The 13,596-nt window shown below is 54.0% G+C and overlaps 2 protein-coding genes across 3 annotated transcripts; both read right to left on the bottom strand.

Annotated features, from left to right (window-relative positions):
* Positions 1-271: 271 nt before the first annotated feature.
* TSFM (Ts translation elongation factor, mitochondrial) lies at positions 272-8,682 on the bottom strand. Of its 2 annotated transcripts, none has more exons than XM_054012801.1 (6): positions 8,574-8,682; positions 6,629-6,784; positions 3,187-3,315; positions 2,626-2,748; positions 1,523-1,607; positions 272-888 (listed from the first exon to the last, which is right to left on the bottom strand). In XM_054012801.1, the coding sequence occupies exons 1-6, from the start codon at positions 8,634-8,636 to the stop codon at positions 431-433; spliced, it is 1,014 nt and encodes a 337-aa protein (XP_053868776.1). In that variant the 5' UTR covers positions 8,637-8,682; the 3' UTR covers positions 272-430. The 2 variants fall into 2 exon arrangements, with proteins under 2 accessions (XP_053868776.1, XP_053868777.1); XM_054012802.1 differs by having other exon boundaries at positions 6,629-6,781; positions 8,574-8,681.
* A 1,103-nt stretch (positions 8,683-9,785) lies between these two features.
* EEF1AKMT3 (EEF1A lysine methyltransferase 3) lies at positions 9,786-12,441 on the bottom strand. The gene is made up of 3 exons (XM_054012746.1): positions 12,202-12,441; positions 11,204-11,315; positions 9,786-10,666 (listed from the first exon to the last, which is right to left on the bottom strand). Exons 1-3 carry the CDS (start codon positions 12,433-12,435, stop codon positions 10,275-10,277), a joined length of 738 nt encoding a protein of 245 aa, XP_053868721.1. The 5' UTR covers positions 12,436-12,441; the 3' UTR covers positions 9,786-10,274.
* Positions 12,442-13,596: the final 1,155 nt, after the last annotated feature.

Raw genomic sequence — 13,596 nt, 5'->3', positions numbered from 1 at the left:
ACTGTTATTGTCCAGGGGAGGGGATGTGAGTGAAGGGGCTAGTCTGGTTTTGTGGGAGTAGCTTAAGAGTAGGAGAGTCTGGGATCAGTGGATGGATATTGGTCTAAATGGTTAAACCTCAGCGGGTCTCGATCCTGGCCCCTTAGGGTTAAGATTATTTAAATATAGACTCCAGCAGTCAGTGCATCAGCCGAGATCCAACGCTCCCTGCTGACTTCCCTAGAAATAAACAGGCCAGCCCATTTTATATAAAATGCCCTCATAGGCTTAGTACAGGACAGTTACCAAGGTCCTTTAATGCTTTGCAAAAAAAGTTACCTGTATTAAATGTCCAGCACATGTGAGATTAATTCACTATTGATCCCGTCTCATCATTATTTCCTTACTGATCCGATATGTAAATGCCCGGCCCATGGCCGCAGGTGTGAGATTACGAAGAGTTTTCTTCCTGTGTGAGACGTTGCTGCGGTTGCTCCGCTTCTGGGATCTCTGGGTCCTCTCCGCACTCGAACCGCACAAAGTCCAGCACAGACACACCTTGGGGCTGCACGTACTGGCCCAGGGTAATGCTGGGGTCCAGCAAGAAAGGTTGGGCAAGCATTTTGGTTTCCGTGTCTCCGCCAGGTTCATCCTCCAGAGATCCCACTGACAGAGGGGCCATTCCCACTACATGCTGACCCAGCCTCCGGCCTAGATCAGCAAGGTTTGACTTCTGGCTCTGCTCAGAGGCGTGGCAGATCACTAAGGCACCATACTTCCCAAGCGCCATGTTAGTGAGGGCGGGATTATCCGCTGGCAGCGCCCCATGGACGTAAGAGCCAATGTAGTAGGTCGCTGGCACGGCCACCCAGGCAGCCCTCGTGATAGCCATGTTCTCCCCGAGTTTGCCTTTAGAAACCCAAAACAAGAACAGGTCTTATTTCACTTTTAAAGGTACAGATCAGGCTGAGTGTTCTGGGGCAGGGCTGTTTGCTGTAGCTTTCTGCCTTCTCCCGCCCCACCTTTGAGATGTCAGTTTCCTTGGTAGTTTTGCTGCTCAAGGATTGTAAGGCTGGAGAGTTGTCTCCGTATAGGTACTAGGCCTGTCCCCACAGTATCTGACCCTCTCCCCTGCATTTAAAAAAAACAGAAAAGCCCTTTCTGTAAGAGAGCTTGGTTAGCTCACTGCTTATTAGAAATGCTAGAATGACAGTACATTGCAGTAGCCTAAAGGGATGCCCCACATCAGAAAACTCCCTCTGAACTACTTTGCAGCAGTACTACTTCTGAATGCCCGAGAGTGGTTATAGGACAGGTCACAGAATTGAATGGTCCCCAGTTAAGCCTCAGTGCTGTCAGAGGCATCGGCACAAGCCGAGGCTGGAAACAGACACGACTCATGGCAGCCAGCCCCGGGACCGCAAGGCGGAATCCTGCCAGCGGAAGGGGTTTCTCCGTCAATCCCGCCCAAGGCTGACGGAAGCCGCACAATCGCCTCCCTCATTTCTATCTTCTAACCGGCAGCTGGTACTAGAGCACCCACCGATAGCGAGAGCCAGCTGGTCACTGAGCAAACATCCAGCAGGCCCGGTCCGCAGTTGAGAAAGCTCAGCTGCCTTCATGAAATGCTGAAAGAGACGAGAGACAACGGATTACGCCGCAAGCCCCCTGACTCCGGGAGAGCGGTAGCCTCCCTCGCCCCAGCAACTCCAAGAGATGTCTCACGCGGCGTATCCTCACACAGCACCGCCAGACGGCCTCCTGTTCAATCGACTTCTACACATTGGAGATTATGCAGAACAAATTCCTCCAGCGCGTCCTCACGTCCCCTAATTCAAACAAGGATTTTGAGGCGGGATAGCTGCTTCGCTGGGACATATCCCAGCAAAGTGGCTTGGCCGAACGCGCATGATTGGGAAGGACGTCTTAGGCAGGCCAGCGTCAGCGAGAATTCCACTTCAGCGAGATGCATTTGACGTAGTAAATCCACCTGCCCAAGAGGCGGCACCGAGGTCGACAGAAAACCTATTCTGTCGACCTAACGCTGGCCACACGGGCCTTCGACATAGTTATGCTGACCTGTCAGGGGAGTGGGGTTTTTACACCCCTGAGCGAAGTAGCTGGGTGGATCTAATTTTCTAGTGTAGATTCGCTCTAAACCTATACTCAAAGTTTTGCTGACATAGCTATGTTGGTGTGAAAAAAAGTCACATCCCCTAGACCACATAGTTGTAACATCAAAGTCCCAATAGCTCAGTGGTTTGAGCATTGGTCTGCTAAACCCAGAGTTGTGAGTTCAATCCTTGAGGGGGCCATTTAGGGATCTGGGGCAAAAGTCTGTCTGGGGATTGGTCCTGCTTTGAGCAGGGGGTTGGACTAGATCTCCTGAAGTTCCTTCCAACCCTGATATTCTATGATGTAGGCACAACTGTGCTGCTAGAAGAGTGCTTCTGTCGGCCTCTGGTGAGTCTCCACTAGGGGGCTCTGCCAGCAGAGCTATATTGGCAAAGTGCAGACACGGCCACCATATCTTTGTGTCTCAATAGCACTTCCCTACCTCACGGAGACGTTGGGAGGAAAATATAGATTAAAGAGAGAGAGGTGGTCAGATGGGAAGGATAAGTACTTTAGACAGATCTCGCTTACCTTGATATATGTGGTTAACTGGTCCTTAGCGCCTTGATGGTGGAACATTGTCCCAGTTGCTGCTTGTTGAACTAACTGTTGAAATTTGACATTTCTGGCCACAAAGTCTGTCTCGCAATTCACCTGGTAGAGAGAAACAGCTGATTATTCTGAAGTCATTGTCTGACACCTGCCCTTCCACTTAAGGGGTGGCCGTTACGGCAGTCAGAGCTGCTGTCAGGGAAGTCAGCAACCTGATGCGACAGAAATAAGCCCTCCACCTTTTCAGAGCAGGAACTCCCTGTGGCTATTACTATTCTATTTAGAAACAGAAACAAACCCTCAGTCAGTCCTACAGTTAAAAGGAATCCGTTTAGTATCATTCATGCCAGACACACTCTGTTAATCATGATTTAACTAGACAGATTTGTCTATTTAATATTTTAACCTAGTTAAACTCACAGCTGCAAGATTTGAATTTATGCACACAGGTCAGCTCAAGGGACAGGGGAAGTTACCAGGTTAATACGACTTACTCCATCCCAAGGAAAGGGTCCCTCACACACTAGGGGAGGAGCTTACCTCCACCATCACTGCCGCGTTCCCCTCCTGCAACAGCCCGATAAGGCCTTCTTTTGTCTTCCTGCCCTGCAGTTTGGAAGCTTTGCTCCATCCCTCCTTTTGGGCCTGCTCATGTAGCCAGGCTTCAGCCTTTGAAGACAAAGCCAAGAAGATGAACCCACCAAAACTCAGTTCAGAGACCAAACTCTCTGCTTGACCTAAGTTTTGTAACACTGAAAGTGGAAAAGTAGCCTCATAGGAGAGACCATAACGATCAGACCACGTCCTAATTGTTCCAAAAAATGCAAGAAACCCAAGCCAGCGTGACACTGACCAAATGTGTGGTGCTGTCCCATTTGGGATGATTATTTGCAGTGCCTTTGTAGCCACGTTGGTCCCAGGACATGAGAGAAACGAGGTAATATCTTTTATTGGACCAACTTTTGTTGATGGAAGGTACAAGCTTTTAAGCTACACAGAGCTCTTCTTTAGGTCTGAGACAGAAAGCAGAGCATCTGAGCTAAATACAAGTTGGGACAGATTGTTAAGCAAAAGGAGTAATGTATGTTGGAGGTGGTCTCTTGAAATGAAGTGGGCGATTGGGGGTTAGATTCTTATGCATAAAGGGTTTGAACATAAGAATGGCCGTACTGGGTCAGACCAAAGGTCCATCTAGCCCAGTATCCTGTCTGATAGTGGCCAATGCCAGGTGCCCCAGAGGGAGTGAACCTAATAGGTAATGATCAAGTGATCTCTCTCCTGCCATCCATCTCCACCCTCTGACAAACAGAGGCTAGGGACACCATTCCTTACCCATCCTGGCTAATAGCCATTAATGGACTTAACCTCCATGAATTTATCCAGTTCTCTTTTAAACCCTGTTATAGTACTAGCCTTCACAACCTCCTCAGGCAAGGAGTTCCACAAGTTGACTGTGCACTGTGTGAAGAAGAACTTCCTTTTGTTTGTTTTAAACCTGCTGCCCATTAAGTGGGCAATTAAGGGTAGTAGCAGTGAGGTGTGTTACAAATTGTTGCAATGAGCATCTCTGGTAAGTCCATGGCTTTTGGTGTCTAGTAAAGTTATGAATTTCAGTTCCCAGACTTGCCTTTTGAAGGTGTTGGGCAGGTTTCTCTTGAGGACAGTATTGAAAGATCAGATATGGAGTAATCACTTTGAAGTGTTCAGCCACAGGTGATATGGTGCTTTTGTTGTATACCATTTTTCTGGGTGAATTCATTCAAGAGCTGAGTGATTGGTTTCACCCATCTAGTTGTTAGTGGGGTATTTGATGTACTGGATGGGGTACAGCACATGTTGCAATAGGCATATGTAGGACCTGTGAATCTTGAAAGACATGCCTGGGAGTGTTGATCACTGTAGCAGTGGAGATGTATCTGCAGGTTTTGCATCTGTTGTTCTGGCAGGGTCTGGTGGTGCTTTTGAGTTGGTGTGTCCTGGTCTGTGTCAGGGTGGATTTGATTTAAATCAAATTGATTTCAATCACGAGTCAGGAAGACTCTATTCAATCATGGATTTCTACATAAAAGTGCATTCTGGAATACGCTGCTCAAACAGCTTCACTTTTGTTTCTACTGCCTGTCCCTCCCTTCTCACATTTATCTCCAGACTTCTTCTTCTTGTCCAGACCTATTCCGCCCCCAACCATCTTCTATTCATTGAACTTTTTGAAACTTTGCACTTTTAGAGAGAGGAAAGGGATTGACTCTGTGTACACAAATTTGCAGAGGAACAAAAGGGTTGAGGTCTGTTATTTCTCACCTCTATATATTTATTTGTTTAAAAACATTTTTCCTGTTAACAAGCATGTTATCTCTGGAGACACAAATCCATAGTTTGAGGACTGCAAAACTAAGCATCTCTGATGGTATCTTCTAGACTGAGCACTGAGTCCCATTGGGTAGATAGAAAGATTAACCTAAATAATCTATACAGAAGCCCCTGGATCCCTAATCCATGAACTAATGGAGCTCATTTACAAAACTTTTCTTAAACATTACATGAATATATTGTCTCACTATAGAATTAGAATTTATAATCCCTATTCCATGATGAGATATCTTTGAGCTATAATGTATCTTAATTAAAACTATCTTTAGATGCTTTTTGAGGGAAAAAAATTATCAAAAAAATCCAATTTTTTTTTTTAAATCATTGATTTTTATCCACCCTGGTCTGTGGGGAGCTTGCTTCTGATGATGAGTTTGGCAAGGCTTGGGAGTTGTTTAAAGGCCAGAAGAGGGGGTTCAGGAAACATTTCTTTCAGGACATGGTCCCCATCAAGTATGGGTTGTACTTGTTTGATGATAACCTATAGTGGTTCCAGTGTGGGGTAGTAGGTGACAACTAGGGAGGTGAGGTCAGTGGGTTTCTTTTTCATGTATTGATGCAGGTTCTTCCAGAGTATTTGGATGTCCCTTTCCATGATATGATCTACTTTGCTGGGGGAGTGTTCTTGTTTAGCGAAAGCAACTTTAAGTGTGTTTAGGTGTGTATTCCAGACATTCTCGTTGGAGCAAATTCTGTGGTAACGGAGTGCTTGGCTGTAGATAACAGATTTTTTGGTGTGTCTGCAGTGGTTGCGTTGCATGGTGATCAGTGGCTTCTTGTATAAAGCTGTTAGTAGGATCCCATTGTTGACGCAGATTGTGGTGTCCAGGAAGCTGATGTTCGTGTGGGTGCGTTCTAGAGAGTTTGATGGATGGGTGGTGGTTGCTGAAGTTGTGGTGGAAATTAAGGGAATTTAGATCTTTGCCCAGAGGATGAAAATATCATTGAAGTATCTCAGATATTTTGTTGGTTTCATGTTGCATTTTTCCAGAAATTCTTCCTTGAGGCGGTTCATGAAGAGGTTGGTAAAGTGGGGAGCCACACCAGAACCCATGGCTGTTCCCCTGGTTTGGACAGTGTTGTTAAATGTGATGTTCTTGGGGGTGAGGATGACATTGATGAGTTTGGTAATATGTTTTGGGTGGATTTCCAAGCATTATCTTGTATGTATTAGGGATGTCGTCTTTCTGACCTTCTGCCGCTGATCTACTTATGCCTTGAGAGCAGGAAACTAAATTCCCCATGCATCTATCAGTGTCAGCTTGTACAGCTATAGAGATCACAACATTATCCAGACCTTTTTAAAAATCAAGCCTTCGATGATCAATGCCCGTTGGAGAGAATCCTACATAATGACTACAACAGAAACACAATGAAACCTATTGCCTTGGTATCTATGCACCATCTCCTTTAGTATGGACTGAGGTAAGTAAGAGGAACCGCTTGGTTTTAAATATATCCTTCCTTTGTTTTTATACACCTGAATGCAGTGCGCCACCCTCCCCCCACCCAAGTAGGAATTCCAGTCTAAACTCACACAAATTGACATTTTGAAAGAAGCCTAAGGGAGTTAGGTACCCAAATCGCACTGAAATTCAGTGCAAGGTCTCACCTGTTTGGAGTCGTCACTGAACTTCTCTAAGGCTTTCTTACAATTCACGAAGGAATAACCAGTTTTCCTCCTGAGCTTCACCAGCAGCTCCTTATCTGCCGCAAACGCACGGAGACCAGAGTGAAAGAAACAAACCAGCTGCCAGGAAACGACCTGCTGGCGGGGAGAAGATAAAAGTTGAAGTCGCATGCAGGAGAGGCCCATTGGATGCTGAAGAAAGGGGTAAGGAACAGCCTCAGGCTGGGAATGATTGCGCTGGGGGTGACCAAACCCCAGCCCTGTTGTCTATCTCAGCATTAACTTAGCTCAGCCCCCTACTATGTAACCCATTCCTCCCATTTGCTCCCACTGGCTTCATGCTCCTTACTGCCTCCCGCTCCTGATGCAAGTGTATGCACAGGCTGACACCCCGCGACTGGAGGAGCCCGCACAAGGCCCTCGGGCTGGGCTGGGGCAGCACCTGGCTCCAGTGACGGCCTCCCCGGCCCAGCACCAGGCCGCCTCTCCGCAGGGGTCTCCCGGCGCCTCCTCACCCGGGAGGGTGGGGGGAGGGATGGTGTCACCGTGCCCCAGGCTCGGGAGGGCGGAAGCGAGCCCCATACCCCGAGTCCGGAGGGGTGGGTTTGAGGAGGGAACCCAGGCGTCCTGCCCCGCCCCCCCCAGGGCCTCCACGGGAGGGGCCGAGGGCACGGAGGCCGTATTGGCGAACCGGGAAGCCAACGGGCTGGGACCAGCTCCCCGGTGGGGGGGGGGGGGGAATTGAGGAGGGAACCCAGGCGTCCTGCCCCGCCCCCCAGAGGAGCCAGGATAGGCTGAAGGGGGGGGGGGGCGAGGGCACGGGGGTGGGGGTCACAGGGAAGCCGAGGAGCTGGGACCAGTTCCCCGGGGGGGGGGGAGGGCACGGGGGGGGGGTCACAGGGAAGCCGAGGGGCTGGGACCAGTTCCCCGGGGGGGAGGGAGGGCACGGGGGGGGGTCACAGGGAAGCCGAGGGGCTGGGACCAGTTCCCCGGGGGGGGGGTCACAGGGAAGCCGAGGGGCTGGGACCAGCTCCCCGGGGGGGGGGAGCGCACGGGGGGGGGTCACAGGGAAGCCGAGGGGCTGGGACCAGCTCCCCGGGGGGGGGGAGCGCACGGGGGGGGGTCACAGGGAAGCCGAGGGGCTGGGACCAGCTCCCCGGGGGGGGGGAGCGCACGGGGGGGGGGTCACAGGGAAGCCGAGGGGCTGGGACCAGCTCCCCGGGGGGGGGGGGAGCGCACGGGGGGGGGGTCACAGGGAAGCCGAGGGGCTGGGACCAGTTCCCCGGGGGGGGGGGGAGGGCACGGGGGGGGTCACAGGGAAGCCGAGGGGCTGGGACCAGTTCCCCGGGGGGGGGGGGAGGGCACGGGGGGGGTCACAGGGAAGCCGAGGGGCTGGGACCAGCTCCCCGGGGGGGGGGGGGGAATTGAGGAGGGAACCCAGGCGTCCTGCCCCGCCCCCCAGAGGAGCCAGGATAGGCTGAAGGGGGGGGGGCGAGGGCACGGGGGTGGGGGTCACAGGGAAGCCGAGGGGCTGGGACCAGCTCCCCGGGGGGGGGGGGAGCGCACGGGGGGGGGGGTCACAGGGAAGCCGAGGGGCTGGGACCAGCTCCCCGGGGGGGGGGGGGAGCGCACGGGGGGGGGGGTCACAGGGAAGCCGAGGGGCTGGGACCAGCTCCCCGGGGGGGGGGTCACAGGGAAGCCGAGGGGCTGGGACCAGCTCCCCGGGGGGGGCACGGGGGGGGGTCACAGGGAAGCCGAGGGGCTGGGACCAGCTCCCCGGGGGGGGGGGGGAGGGCACGGGGGGGGTCACAGGGAAGCCGAGGGGCTGGGACCAGCTCCCCGGGGGGGGGGTCACAGGGAAGCCGAGGGGCTGGGACCAGCTCCCCGGGGGGGGGGGAGGGCAAACCCCGGCCTATCCCCCCCTCACCGGCCCCGGTCGGGCCCCCCCGCGCAGGAGGCCGCAAACTCCGCTCAGCGCCGCCCTCTGCATCCCCGCTCCCTGCCGGGGCCAGCCGCCGCGGCGCGCACATTATACGTCACACATCGCGCAGCCTCTAGGCGCCGGCGTCAGCAGCCAGCCCAAGGGCGCGTGCGCAAGGGGTGCCCCACCCGCGCCGCCTCCCGCTCACGTCGGCGCCGTAAACCCTCGCGGAGCCGATTGGCCGTCGCAGAGGGTGACGACAGAAGGCAATGGCAAGGAGGCGGGGGAAGGAGCGAGCCGTTTCATTGGCTGCTGGAGCAGGGAGGGCGGGACAACCCACCTCCTGGGCATTTCTCTCCCACCCCCAAAGGCTACCCTGCCCCCCCCATACCTCCAGCCCATGCCCCGCCCACCTGGGGAACCCAGGAGTCCTGCCTGCCCTCCCCTCCCCCAGCCAGGAATGGAACCCAGGCGTCCTGAGGCCCTATCCTCGAGCCTGCACTCTCCCCTTCCTTACCCATACACCATAGAACGGGAGGAGGCAGCAAAGCAAAGCCCCTACTGCGCTGGGGGCCAATTGCTCATTGCCCTGTTGGATTCGTATCGGCCCCGTGTAACACACTCAGGCTGCCTGCAGGGTGCAGAGCAGAAGCCAGGGACCTTTCCCAACCCGTGCAAGTCCTCTTCCCGTGTACCTTCTGACAAAACCCCTCTACTATACATACAAACATGACCCAAGGCTTTCTCCCGGAAGGGCACATTTCGATGTAGTTACGAGGTAGGTATCAGCACTAGGAAAGCATCCAGCGGTATAGTCACAGCCCCTGCTGGGTAAAAGTGAAGGGTGTACACATGGGTAGCTGACACACTGATCAGCAGCCAAGGAAGTGCCACTCCCTCCCTCCTCCGCAGAAAGGGGCCGTGCCTGGGGCAGAGGCCGAGGGTGGTTCCCACAGCCCGTGCAGCCTCTAGCAACTGCAACATTTAAGATGCTGAGCGCTCACACCTCCATTTCTACTTAAATAAAACCCAAGGGAAAGCCTTCATTACCTTTTGAGAGAAGGTATGTGTCCTGCACATAAATAGAACTGCACTGCCATCTAGAGGTCCAAAGCCTAACCCAAGACAGGGTGTAGGTGTACAAAATAGTTTGTAGTCATTTACAGTTTGATTTTCACTCTTTTTTTTTTCCCCTTCACAATTCCCAAGGAGAAGTGACACATGAAATCCCTTTTTAATTCAAATATGACAAGTTATGAAAAAAATATATTTAGCCAAATTATAGGAACAAGGCACTATGGTGTCTCTTAAGAGACATTTAATGCTCTTGATGGTTGCTTCAAGTCACTTGGCCTGCTTCAGTGGCAGAAGACCTTTTGGCTTGGAAGGCCAGGGTTCCAGGGATGGGCCTAAAACAGCCATCCTCTTAAAGATCTTTGCTTTTAGAACTTCCACTGACGGCAAGAAACGCTGTCTCCAGGTCTGGGGAAAAGCTAAAACCCAGCTTCTCTCCTCAGGTTGGAGGGTGGTGGTGGTAACATCTTGGGTCCACATTGCTGGCAGAAAGGAGGAATCTGCCTCAACTAGGCAGAGTCAGCACCCACACTGCGTGCTCCATTTTGGCTGCTGGTGGCTCTCAGTTTGGAAAAGCCAAAGGCCATGTTGGGTCTGTCCCTTTCCAGCCAGGGAGAAAGGTCTGCCCTAACCTCAGCTATTCTGCTTGCTGGTGACTCTATAGATGTTAATGTTCTCATTTTCATCCCTATAGGCCAGTTCTGAAGTGAAGTGCAGCGGGAGCAGCGCCTCGTAGAACACAGCCGTGCTGTGCTCCTGCCGCATTTTGGAAGACAGGTAGATGGTTGAATGAGGGCCACAGAGGTGCCGGAGGGTCCTGATGAGCAAGGGGTACGTGTCTTTCAGATAGACTATATCTGCACCCAGGATGAAGTCGTAGTCTCTCAGGAACTCCTTGTGGTCCAGACCCCAAGACAGAGCACAAACTCTGGCCCGAGCCAAATGCTCTGTAGGCACATTCCTATGGACGTTCTCCTGTATCTGCTCCAAAGCCAGAGGGAGATCTGTGATGGTTACATCTCCTCCTGGAAAAGACAAGAGCAACCCAGAAGGCATGGAGGTTGGTTAGGAGGAGAATCCAACCCTCCCAGTACGCATTATCCACATGTTGCAGGATTTTCGTTGGCTTCCTGGATCCATGACCATGCAACAGATCCATATTTCCCATCCCCAGGCTGGCTATACATACCAACTAATGCAGGGCTAGGGGGAGGTCTAGCACACTGAGCTGGCAGCTGCCCTCCTCTTTAACCTACAGACGGTACTAAATAGGGGAACAGCTGTTCTCTTTGCCACGCTGTAAGCAGATGAGGCCCTTGGACTTTCACTAAGCTGCTGATGCCATCTTGAGATGAGCAAAGTTGGGCACACCGGCAAACTGTCGCCAGCAGGCCAGTTACAAAACCTCAACAGGTCTCTCTGTACAGTGCGTCCCCCTCAGGTCCCATTTAGGTAGTTAGACACTATGGTGATAGGTAGATTAGAAATGTCACAGATCAGATGCATGACTGCCCCCCTGCTCTCCCAATGTTTCAGCTCCGCCGTGAAGCAACGGTACATACCGAGCAGGGTGGCAAGGATGCCTACGATGCCTGTCCCAGCGCCCAGCTCAATCACCTTCTTGCCCCAGAAGTTGAGCTTCTGCTCCTCAAAATATTTACACAGGGTTAGAGCCTTCGGTGCAGAGATGAGAAGAGCAGACGGACAGGTGGAGAATGAGGCCATCCGGTGATATACAGGACAGGAAAACAAAAGCATAAGGGAGACAGATCCTCCTGCACTGACTCTTAATTGGCAGATTTAGGGAGAAACTTCCCCTCCAGGCTGGTTATTTCTTAATGACCTGTTACAGGGCTTCTTGCACCTGTCTTTGAAGTACTGGCCACTGACAAAGATGGGATTCTGAATTAGATCGCCACAGGTCTGATCTTCCATGGAAGCTCCTAAAATGGATGGGATTTGTAGCTAGAGAACAGGAATTCTGGGGTAGAGGAACAAGTGAGAGGCTACAGCTTCCCAAGGCCAGGGACATCTCCTGAGCTGCACAGAGAGCACCCACCTTATCTGATGAACCAGCCACTCCCCATGAATGGAGCACCAAGACACCCTACAGGCACTGGGGGGGGGGGGGGGGGGAGACACACCACTTTGTACACATCCACCACCAGCCCCAGCTCCATGTGCTGTGGGATGCCCCAGCCCCAGAGCTCAAAGGTTTCCAGCCAACTGCCAAGTTCCAGCTCTCCCCACCTCCTTGCCAAACATCCTAACTTTCCCCCTTCAACCCCTCCGCCCCTGCTCTCACCACCTCCAAGCCAGCCCTCCCCAGACCCTCCTAATCTCCCAGCTAATCCTCCCCCTGTACTTTAGGGCATCCATCCCTCCACTGCATCCATCCCCAATCGCACCCCCCCGCACCTCCCCATTTCAACCCCTGCACCCATCCCAACTCCCCCCCCCCCCGGTACCTAACCCCCGCATTTCGCCCCCCTGCACCCAACCCCTCCCCCATTTCACACACACACCCCTCCACCGGGCTCCTCTGCACCCTGACCCTCACCGCCTCCCAGACGGGCGCTGCCACCCCGAGCCGAGCCCCGTGGTGCTGGGCGATGGTTAACACGTGGCCGCAGAAGCCGTAGCGGGTCTCCTCGGGGAAGGCGTCAGCGAAGAGCCCGACGTCCCGGGGGAACACGGCCTCCAGCCCCTCGGGGGCGGCCTCCGGCGGCTCCCGGGCAGCCACCGCCCCGCCGAACTCCACGTGGCAGGAAGGCGGCTGCCTGGACGCAGCCATCTTGAGGCGCCCCCGCCCCCTGATTGGATAGGCGGGGCCAACCTGCTGCTCCCATTGGAGGATGGGCGGGGGGGCGGAGCCTAGCCCTGCTCACCTGGGGCAGGTAAGTGGTCCATCATGGGCTGCTGTTCCGAGACATTTGTTTCCATGGGGCATCATCCTTAGCATCCAAGTGACTTGGGGCATGGGAGGGCCGAGCCCGGCCAGCCCCACTGCCCAGAGAAGACAGCTGAGTTGGGCCACAAAGAGGGGATGGGACCCTGCGAAATTAGCATCCACTTATTATTAATTATTATCATGGTAGCGACAAGGAGACACAGACCAGGCCCCCACTGGGTACAAACACAGACCAAAAGACGCTCTTTTCCCCGGAGAGTTTACAATCTCTTTTCCATCAGCTGCACGGTCAGCCCTGAATGCTCAGAAATCATCAGTCAGCCCCCCCCCGCTCCCCCAAATCATGATATTGGCAGACAGGTGTTTGTCTAACCTGCTGTTAAAAATCTCCCCCAAAATCATGCTATTGGCAGACAGGTGTTCACAGGGCTGGTGCAAGGAAGTTTCGCGCCCTAGGTGAAACTTCCACCTTGCGCCCCCCCCCCAGCTAACCCCCTTCCCCGCGGCAGCTAACCCAGCCCCCCACCTGGGGAGCCCGCCAACCCCCACCCAGGAAGCCCCCCCCCGCAGCAGCTACCCCCCTCTGCGGCAGCTAACCCCGCTCGGGGAGACTCCCCCCCTGCGGCAGTTAACCCCGCCCAGGGAACCCCCCACGGCAGCTAACCCCGTCTGGGGAGATCCCTGCCGCGGCACCTAACCCCTCCTGGGGAACCTGCCCCCCAGCTCACCTTGGCTCCGCCTCCTCCGCTGAGCATTCCGACGCCGCTTTAATTCTCCTCCCCTCACAGGCTTGCGGCGCCGATTAGAGGAGACTTAGAGCGGGGGGGGGGTGCTCAGCGGAGGAGGCAGAGTGGAGGTGATCTGCGGCGGGGAGCGGTTTCCCCCGCGCACCCCCCCTCCCCGGCCGCCTCAGCTCACCTCCACTCCACCTCCTCGCCTGAACAGGCTTTTAGGCGCCCCCAACCACTAAGCGCCCTGGGCGGCCGCCTAGTTTGCCTAAATGGTTGCACCGGCCCTGGGTGTTTGTCTAACCTGCTCTTAAAA

Source organism: Malaclemys terrapin, chromosome 23, assembly GCF_027887155.1.
Source record: "Malaclemys terrapin pileata isolate rMalTer1 chromosome 23, rMalTer1.hap1, whole genome shotgun sequence".
Classification (NCBI taxonomy): domain Eukaryota; kingdom Metazoa; phylum Chordata; order Testudines; family Emydidae; genus Malaclemys; species Malaclemys terrapin.
Note: the sequence above shows the minus strand (reverse complement) of the source record. Positions and strands in the feature narration are given on the sequence as shown.

Coding starts and splice junctions, on each gene's coding strand:
- EEF1AKMT3 (XM_054012746.1), bottom strand. CDS start 12,435: ATGGCTGCGTCCAGGCAGCCGCCTTCCTGCCACGTGGAGTTCGGCGGG. Junction 11,316..12,201: donor CAGCGCCCGTCTGGGAGGCG/GTGAGGGTCAGG, acceptor TCTGCACCGAAG/GCTCTAACCCTGTGTAAATA. Junction 10,667..11,203: donor CATCCTTGCCACCCTGCTCG/GTATGTACCGTT, acceptor TGTCTTTTCCAG/GAGGAGATGTAACCATCACA.
- TSFM (XM_054012801.1), bottom strand. CDS start 8,636: ATGCAGAGGGCGGCGCTGAGCGGAGTTTGCGGCCTCCTGCGCGGGGGG. Junction 3,316..6,628: donor TCAGTGACGACTCCAAACAG/GTGAGACCTTGC, acceptor TTGTCTTCAAAG/GCTGAAGCCTGGCTACATGA. Junction 889..1,522: donor CCAGCTGGCTCTCGCTATCG/GTGGGTGCTCTA, acceptor GGGTTTCTAAAG/GCAAACTCGGGGAGAACATG.